General features: G+C 41.7%; 1 protein-coding gene across 3 annotated transcripts; it reads right to left on the bottom strand.

Annotated features, from left to right (window-relative positions):
* Positions 1–3,415: 3,415 nt before the first annotated feature.
* Positions 3,416–9,378, bottom strand: LOC118878276 (uncharacterized). Of its 3 annotated transcripts, none has more exons than XM_070999398.1 (2): positions 9,154–9,358; positions 3,416–4,425 (listed from the first exon to the last, which is right to left on the bottom strand). In XM_070999398.1, exon 2 carries the CDS (start codon positions 4,335–4,337, stop codon positions 3,690–3,692), a length of 648 nt encoding a protein of 215 aa, XP_070855499.1. In that variant the 5' UTR covers positions 4,338–4,425; positions 9,154–9,358; the 3' UTR covers positions 3,416–3,689. The 3 variants fall into 3 exon arrangements, with proteins under 3 accessions (XP_070855499.1, XP_070855497.1, XP_070855498.1); XM_070999396.1 differs by having other exon boundaries at positions 3,416–4,422; positions 9,140–9,278; XM_070999397.1 differs by having other exon boundaries at positions 3,417–4,422; positions 9,154–9,378.
* Between the last annotated feature and the right edge of the window lie 484 nt (positions 9,379–9,862).

Raw genomic sequence — 9,862 nt, 5'->3', positions numbered from 1 at the left:
TTGTTGGATGATTTTGTTGTTATCTGCATTAAAATATATAACTTTAAAGGTATTAAAAAATATGACCGTTTTTATGTCATTAATTTTAATTTTGCGAAGGTTTACTGAAATGGGCCTTCTTTCCATCTTTAAAAGCCCATAGATTGGTCAAATGAACTCGGATTTCGATATGGCATACCTTTATGGGCTTGTGGAATGATTATGTTGTTATCTGCATTAAAATATATAACTTTAAAGGTAGTAAAAAATATGACCGCTTTTTATGTCATTGACTTTAATTTTGCGAAGGTTTACTGAAATGGGCCTTCTTTCCATCTTTAAAAGCCCATAGCTTGGTCAAATGAACTCGGATTTCGATATGGTATACCTTTATGGGCTTGTAGAATGATTATGTTGTTATCTGCATTAAAATATATAACTTTAAAGGTAGTAAAAATATGACCGTTTTTATGTCATTGACTTTAATTTTGCGAAGTTTTACTGAAATGGGCCTTCTTTCCATCTTTAAAAGCCCATAACTTGGTCAAATTAACTCGGATTTCGATATGGCATACCTTTATGGGCTTGTTGGATGATTTTGTTGTTATCTGATTTAAAATATATAACTTTAAAGGTGATTTTAAGTTTGTGAAGGTTTACTGAAATGGGCCTTCTTTCCATCTTTAAAAGCCCATAACTTGGTCAAATGAACTCGGATTTCGATATGGCATACCTTTATGGGATTGTGGAATGATTATGTTGTTATCTGCATAGAAATATATAACTTTAAAGGTAGTAAAAAATATGACCGCTTTTTATGTCATTGACTTTAATTTTGCGAAGGTTTACTGAAATGGGCCTTCTTTCCATCTTTAAAAGCCCATAACTTGGTCAAATGAACTCGGATTTCGATATGGCATACCTTTATGGGCTTGTGGAGTGATTATGTTGTTATCTGCATTAAAATATATAACTTTAAAGGTAGTAAAAGATATGACCGTTTTTATGTCATTGATTTTAATTTTGTGAAGGTTTACTGAGATGGGCCTTCTTTCCATCTTTAAAAGCCCATAACTTGGTCAAATGAACTCGGATTTCGATATGGCATACATTTATGGGCTTGTGGAATGATTATGTAGTTATCTGCACTAAAATATAAAATTTTAAAGGAAGTAAAAAATATGACCGTTTTTATGTCATTGATTTTAATTTTGCGAAGGTTTACTGAGATGGGCCTTCTTTCCATCTTTAAAAGCCCATAAGTTGGTCAAATGAAGTCGGATTTCGATATGGCATACCTTTATGGGCTTGTGGAATGATTATGTAGTTATCTGCATTAAAATATATAACTTTAAAGGAAGTAAAAAATATGACCGTTTTTATGTCATTGATTTTAATTTCGCAAAGGTTTACTGAAATGGGCCTTCTTTCCATCTATAAAGTTTCGATATGGCATACCTTTATGGCCTTGTTGGATGATTTTGTTATGGCATACCTTTATGGGCTTGTTGGATGATTTTGTTGTTATCTGCATTAAAATATATAACTTTAAAGGAAGTAAAATATATGACCGTTTTTATGTCATTGATTTTAATTTCGCAAAGGTTTACTGAAATGGGCCTTCTTTCCATCTATAAAGTTTCGATATGGCATACCTTTATGGCCTTGTTGGATGATTTTGTTATGGCATACCTTTATGGGCTTGTGGAATGATTATGTAGTTATCTGCATCAAAATATATAACTTTAAAGGAAGTAAAAAATATGACCGTTTTTATGTCATTGATTTTAATTTCGCAAAGGTTTACTGAAATGGGCCTTCTTTCCATCTTTGAAATTTTGATAGGGCATACCTTTATGGTCTTGTTGGATGATTTTGTTATGGCATACCTTTATGGGCTTGTTGGATGATTTTGTAAATATCTGCATTAAAACAAATAACTTTAAAGGTAGTAAAAAATATGACCGTTTTTATGTCATTGATTTTAATTTTGCAAAGGTTTACGGAAATGGGCCTTCTTTCCATCTTTAAAAGCCCATAACTTGGTCAAATGAACTCGGATTTCGATATGGCATACCTTTATGGGCTTGTGGAATGATTATGTTGTTATCTGCATTAAAATATATAACCTTAAAGGTAGTTCAAAATATGACCGTTTTTATGTCATTGACTTTAATTTTGCGAAGATTTACTGAAATGGGCATTATTTCCATCTTTAAAAGCCCATAACTTGGTCAAATGAACTCGGATTTCGATATGGCATACCTTTATGGGCTTGTGGAATGATTATGTTGTTATCTGCATTAAAATATATAACCTTAAAGGTAGTACAAAATATGACCGTTTTGATGTCATTGATTTTAATTTTGCGAAGGTTTACTGAAATGGGCCTTCTTTCCATCTTTAAAAGCCCATAACTTGGTCAAATGAACTCGGATTTCGATATGGCATACCTTTATGGCCTTGTGGAATGATTATGTTGTTATCTGCATTAAAATATAAAACTTTAAAGGTAGTAAAAATATGACCGTTTTTATGTCATTGATTTTAATTTTGCGAAGGTTTACTGAAATGCGCCTTCTTTCCATCTTTAAAAGCCCATAACTTGGTCAAATGAACTCGGATTTCGATATGGCATACCTTTATGGGCTTGTGGAATGATTATGTTGTTATCTGCATTAAAATATATAACTTTAAAGGAAGTAAAAAATATGACCGTTGTCATTTATTTTAATTTTGCGAAGGTTTACTGAAATGGGCCTTTTTTCCATCTTTAGAAGCCCATAACTTGGTCAAATGAACTCGGATTTTGATATGGCATACCTTTATGGGCTTGTTGGATGATTTTGTTGCCATCTGCAATAAAATAAATAACTTTAAAGGTAGTAAAAAATATGACCGTTTTTATGTCATTGATTTTAGTTTTGCGAGGGTTTACTGAAAAGGGCCTTCTTTCTATCTTTAAAAGCCCATAACTTGGTCAAATGAACTGGAATTTCGATATGGCATACCTTTATGGGCTTGTGGAATGATTATGTTGTTATCTGCATTAAAATATATAACCTTAAAGATAGTAAAAAATATGACCGCTTTTATGTCATTGACTTTAATTTTGCGAAGTTTTACTAAAATGGGCATTATTTCCATCTTTAAAAGCCCATAACTTGGTCAAATGAACTCGGATTTCGATATGGCATACCTTTATGGGCTTGTGGAATGATTAAGTTGTTATCTGCATTAAAATATATAACCTTAAAGGTTGTAAAAAATATGACCGTTTTGATGTCGTTGGTTTTAATTTTGCGAAGGTTTACTGAAGGTTTCTGTTTGCTCAGGAAGCAGGAGTAAATATGCAACTTCGCGAATCCACTGGTTTTATTTAAAACATTGCTTAGCCGTCATCTATGTAAATTGTGCGTTTATTTCAAGAGCTTTTTCTATTCAACCATGTTACCAACTCGCTTGTTTCAGATCTTCCCTATTACATTGGTATCTAGAGTTAGTATTTTATGGTAATCTAGTAGTTTTTTAATCTGGTATTTTGTTGTATGATCGTTGCTTGCCGACTTGTAGGGGGTAATTTATTAGCGATTATCAGCTGTGCTACGCCCCTGCTCGCAGCTTTCGACAGTCGGCATCGCAACGACCATAGAAAACAAAACAAACAGTGAGATGACCAAACATCGCCCGCGTTGAAGCGCTGTAGGCCTTCAATTAATGGGAAGAGGTGCCAGATGATGTACTGAGCGTTTGTATACGCCTTGCTTGGTTTTTACTAGAGCAACGCGCACCTTGCCATCCGATCCGTGCGTTACTTCGGTGACTCTGCCGAGCAGCCACTTCTGGGGCGGTAAATTGTCCTCTTTGATGACGACGATGTTTCCTGGTAGAAGGTTGGCCGATTCCTTTGTCCACTTAACTCTTTGCTGCAGCCCAGCTATGTAGTCACGGGACCAGTCTCGCCAAAACCGTCGCTTGATGGCTGATATAAGCTGCCAGCGTTGTAGATGAGTTAGGTCGTCGTCCGGATGAGGAGGTGCCGATCCTGGGGGTAGAGCAGCGAGCGTGGTGCCTACCAGAAAGTGGGCTGGAGTAATAGCCTCTCCGTCGTTAGGGTTGCTGCTGTCAGCTACTAGAGGACGCGAGTTAAGCACTGCTTCCACTTCAACCAGGATCGTCTGGACTTCGTCCTCCTTCAGCAAGGCGTTTCCGACGGCCCTCAAAAAGAGGTGTTTGGCGGACTTGACGGCGGCCTCCCATAGGCCCCCGAAATGAGGCGACCGGGGCGGAATGAAGACGAACTCAACCTGGTGATGGACGCCGTACGTTCCCAGTGTGCTGCGGACATCGGAGGCCATCTCCTGAAGCAGCCGTGAGGAACCAACAAAATTGGTTGCATTGTCGCAGTACAGTCGATCGAGCGGGCCGCGCCGCCCAACAAATCTGCTGAGACAGAGGATAAATGAGTTAGAAGTGAGATCCTTCAATAGTTCTAGGTGAACCGCTTTCGTTGAAAAACATATGAATACTGCGACATACATTTTTAACGCTGCCTTGCCCCGCACTCCTAGCGACACTCGGATTGGACCGAAGAGATCGACTCCGCTTATTCTAAAGGGTCGACTGATTCTGACACGGTCAAGAGGCAGGTTTCCCATTATTTGCGACATTAACCGTGGCTTATACCGGAAACAGTGCGTGCATCGGCGCACAACAGCACTGCACTCGCGTCGTGCATTGATCAACCAAATTGTCTGCCGAAGCAGGCCGACTAGGGCTCGTGGTCCTGCATGGCAATTAGCATAGTGCAGGTGCTCGATGTACAATTTGACAAAACGATTCCCTTTAGGCATTAATATTGGGAATTTGGCACTGGGTTCTAGATCCGCGTGCGCTAGTCGACCGCCCACCCGCACCAATGTTAAAGTACGGGTTCCGAAAGTTTCGTTGCTGATAAATGGGCTAAGTTTTTGGTAAGAACTGGGTAATGGCAAATTTTTCTTTAATTTATTGAATTCGTCTGCAAACGATTCACGCTGAACAGCCTGCGCGATATAAGAGAACGAAAAACTAAGCTCGGTGGCTGATAGGACGTGGTCGTTCCACAATTTCCAGGCCCTGCCGTAAACAAAACGAAAGATAAATGTTGTAATTCTCACAACCTTCACATAGGAAGAAGAATTTTCAACTACTTGTAGCAGCGGATGATTTGAGACGACAGCAACCGTATGGGCGATTACTGGCGGTTTCATTTCGAGTTGGCTTTCGAGGGGCGTGTCAGCCAAGTGCTGATTAACTGGCCAATGAGTCGAGTCCATGGACAAAAACGAAGGGCCTTCAAACCATAGCGTCGTATCGAGATCTTTGACCGTAGTCCCTCGAGAGGGTAGGTCCGCTGGATTGAAGTTAGTCGGGACGTGTCGCCAGACTGCAGTTGGAGCCAGTTCGTGAATAGCCGAAACCCTATTTGCGACGAATGTTTTAAGTTTTGACAGATGAGTGCGCAACCAGAAGAGAACAACTTCAGATTCCGACCACATAGTAACCTGCTCGACGCGGTAAAGATTAAGCGTTTGCACATCACTCCATAACTTCGCTAAGAGGTGAGCCGCACAGAGTTCTAGTCGTGGAATACTAAGTCTATTGATCGGTGCTACCCTGGATTTGGCTGTTAGCAACCTAACTTTTATTCCCTCTGAGGTCACTGACCTTACGTACAGACAACAACCGTAAGCATCTGTTGACGCGTCCGCAAATCCGTGGATTTGATAAGTGCCGCCAAACTGAGTTCCGACATGCCGAGGGATGTTTAACGTTTCTAAATCTGTAAAGCAAGATGACACCGTCTTCCAATGATGCAGTACGTCGGCGGGTATTTCGTCGTCCCATCCAATTTGTAGCGACCAGAGTTTTTGAATAAATATCTTTGCAAGGGTAACGATAGGGCAAATGAGTCCTAACGGATCGAACAGCCGTGCTGCAAATGAAAGCATGGATCGCTTTGTGGGTGGGTCTTCAAGCTGTAGATTCTGGGCGTTGAATTTGAACGTATCCTGTTTTGGACTCCAAGTGAGACCCAAAGTTTTCGTATCGGCGTCTTCTCCAATAAGGACTTCTGGCTCGGCGACCTGTCGTTCGTTGGGGGTACAATTCGACGCCCACTTAGCCAAGACGAACCCTGCGGAATCTAAAATCTCTGTGATTTCCCCTCGCAATTTCCTTAACTCACGAATGGAATCGGCCCCTGTTAACAAGTCATCGACGTAAAAATCATTGGCTAGAGCCTGTGAAGCTAAGGGAAGAGATTCGGAGTAGATCTCGCTAAGCTGCTTCAAACACCGTATTGCAAGGAAAGGAGCACTTGCCGTACCATACGTAACGGTGTTAAGCCGATAAATTTGTAGAGGGTCTTGCGGGTTCTCACGCCATACAATTAACTGAAACTTTCTATGGGTCTCATCTAATACCACTTGTCTGTACATTTTAGTAATGTCTGCCGACATAGCAAATTTATGGAATCGGAATTTAAGCAGCGTGGCATACAGGCAAGGCTGAATTGTTGGCCCTACCAAGAGAATTTCATTCAATGAAATTTGGGAAGTGGTTTTGCATGACGCGTCGAATACGACTCTTAATTTAGTTGAAGAGCTTTCAGGTCGGAGAACGCACTGATGCGGTATAAAATAATGAGGCTCGTTGGGTATCCTATTATCTGTAGCCTCCATGTGACCGAGAGCTAAGTATTCCTTCATAAACTGGATATACAACGAATGATTTGTTGGGTTCCCTTTCATACGCCGTTCTAAGGACAAAAACCGACGTCGTGCAGTTTCATACGAGGAACCGAGACACGAAGGACTCGATTTGAAAGGCAGGCTAACTACAAATTTTCCTGTAGAGTCACGCGAGACGGTGCTAGCAAACGATTTTTCACTCAACACTTGATCAGGGGTATAGAGCTGCGATTTTGTTAAATCGGGTATTCTTTCAATTTCCCAGAACTTCCTTAGCGTGTGATCCAAATTGTTGTCCTCAGTAGCTACTAGAGTGGAGTATGAGATACATCGTGCGGGCGGATTTTCTTTGTAGGGCCCTGACGCTACCCAGCCAAAGACAGTATTTTGTAGAGTTGGACCTGAGTGCTTGTACCGTATTTGTCCTTCCCTAAGCAGGTCGAAAAACAACTCAGCGCCGATCAGCATGTCGACGCGTTTGGGCTTGTTAAAGTAAGGGTCTGCTAAGGAGATATCATTACGAATCCAATCGGAAGATATTGCGGTTGCTTCTGGACGATACCCTGAGATTGACGGTAAAATTATGCATTCAACTGCCGCTTCGAAGGAGTTTAATCGCGACCCAATTGTCGTCTGGACTGCGAAGCTAGCTGAACACGCGGAATTCCCAATGCCTGAGAATTTAGCCTCATGCCGGTATCGTTTTAATTGCAGATTATTTACTAATTCCTCCGTTATAAAATTAACCTGTGACCCTGAGTCTAGCAAAATCCTAGCGCACAGCTTGGCTCCTGACTGACTTTGAACCTCGACAAGGGCCGTTGCAAGTAAGACGTGATCTACCTTTTGCGGCATAGGCTGACTAATCGAGGCACTTAGTGACTGTTGGGCTACCTGATCGACGGTACTTGGGAGGTTGAGGTATACCGATGCAGAAGTGTGTGATGAGCCTTCGTACAAATTCGACAACGAGATGACTGGCATGTTGCGACACTATGTCCTCTGCGTAGACAATTGATGCAAAGTGGTGCATTCTTTGCGAACTTGAACCGAGCTTCTACCGAGATATTAGCGTAAGATGTACAACTCTGAATGAAATGGCTGTCTGACTTGCAGAAGCAACATTTAGACTTAAGTTCTTCGACAGGTCGGGAAACAGCTAATGCCGCTTTGCTATATCTGGGCTTGTTCCCTAGCTGTCCCTGTTTGGGAGCTTTTCTGCCTGTCGTGGATTCCTCAGCCGCTAAGTGTTGGTATCGTTTATTAAGCGCCTCTGAGCAATCTTTCCATAACGGAATAGAATCGTAACTAAGGTGCTCTTCCCATCGCGACCGCGTTTTGGGATCTACTCTAGACATGACGATGTGAATTATCATTGCGTTGGCGAGAGTTTTCTCGTTGCCGAGCGAGAGAAGAGATTCATATATAGCAGTTACAGTGTCGATAAGGGATCGCAACGCCGAGGCGGATGGCGCTTGCATTGTTGGGATTTCAAACAATCGAGAAATACTTTTAAAGAATATTAGGCACGGATTATCATAAACCCTGACCAAGGCCACATGGGCCTTTGCGTAATTTGCTTCTGTGATCTGGTAAGCCTTTACTGTTCCTAAGGCTTCCTTCTCTAAACAGGATAACAGATGATTAAACTTTTCAACATTTGATAGAGATTCGTCATCGTGAACTAAGCTGTTAAATAAACCTATAAAATTTTTGAACACGGCATAGTTGCCGTCGAATTTTGGGAGTTTCATTTGTGGTAGTATTCTGCTGTGACTTGCTGAAGAGTTTAAACTACTGTTATTTGCGAAGGTAGAATGATTTCTTTCTCCTTCGGGCCGGTTACAATTTTACATTAATAATGCCTTTGCGGATACACATAATTCTTCTAACTCCTCTCTACATGCTAATTCGTTATTAATTGCTTCTAATTGTTGTTGCAACTCGAACGCCTTTTCGATGTATCCATTTAAAATACCTAAACGACATTCCATTTCGCACGCATTAGGGGGAGTTACTTGACCACGAACTGTGGCCTCAATTCTAATTATATGATTCTTATTCCGCTCAAGCTGTTCCAGCAATTCGTTTGTGTCGTCCTCCGCTGAGGGAGTTCTGCCAAAACGTTTCCGTAGATTGTTTCTAACAAGCAAATGCCAATGCAATGCTGCTGGTAGCGATCGAATGTCTGCACTGTCCCACCGTACTAAATCCTCAGCCAGGCTATGCGCGATTGGAGCAAGGAAGGCGAAAAGACCGACACAACCAAAGAGCGCGCGAAGATTGGGGCCAGGCAGATTAAGCAAAACCGAATGTGTGTGTGTGTATATGTTGGGTGGGCCTTTGTGTGTGTATGTGACTGAAAGCCAAGTGAATTATGATATGTGTTTGTGCAAGTGATGGAAATAAAGTTTGCATATATTTACGTAGGCCACTTTACCATATACAATACGGATCGCTGTACTTCTCGGTGTTTCCGACGAGGTTAGGTTGAAGCCCGCTGATGCTCTCCTGTGACGAAATGGAGGTTAGGGACGCAGCCGATGTGCGCTCCCTCTACGATGATGTATGGGGCTCACCCCTCTCCGGGTGCTCCAGCGACGAAAGACGACGTTCTATTGCACCTCTCTATGGGTGCCGACGAGAATGTGGCGAGGAGATGGACGCAGCCGATGTGCGCTCCCTCTACGCCGAGATGTACGTGGGTACTGCGCTCCGGCTGTGCGGGCGCTCCAACAACGAAAGATGAAATTAAAGTTGCACGGGCGCGTAAATGCGTCTCCAACTTGGACCATGCACCCAATGTGCGATGCCGATGCATTTGTTGCGTAACGCGAATTGGCCGCGTGCACTTGTTATATAACTCTTGGTGATTTGCCAACTTATAACAATACGCAAATCCGAAGTTTAGAAGACGGCCAAAAACCAGTGAGTCCACCCGGGGGCGCCAATGTTTGCTCAGGAAGCAGGAGTAAATATGCAACTTCGCGAATCCACTGGTTTTATTTAAAACATTGCTTAGCCGTCATCTATGTAAATTGTGCGTTTATTTCAAGAGCTTTTTCTATTCAACCATGTTACCAACTCGCTTGTTTCAGATCTTCCCTATTACATTGGTATCTAGAGTTAGTATTTTATGGTAATCTAGT

The sequence above is a fragment of the Drosophila suzukii genome, unplaced genomic scaffold, assembly GCF_043229965.1.
Source record: "Drosophila suzukii unplaced genomic scaffold, CBGP_Dsuzu_IsoJpt1.0 scf_8, whole genome shotgun sequence".
NCBI lineage: Eukaryota > Metazoa > Arthropoda > Insecta > Diptera > Drosophilidae > Drosophila > Drosophila suzukii.
The sequence above is the reverse complement of the archived record's forward strand: the minus strand, read 5'-3'. Positions and strand labels throughout refer to the sequence as shown.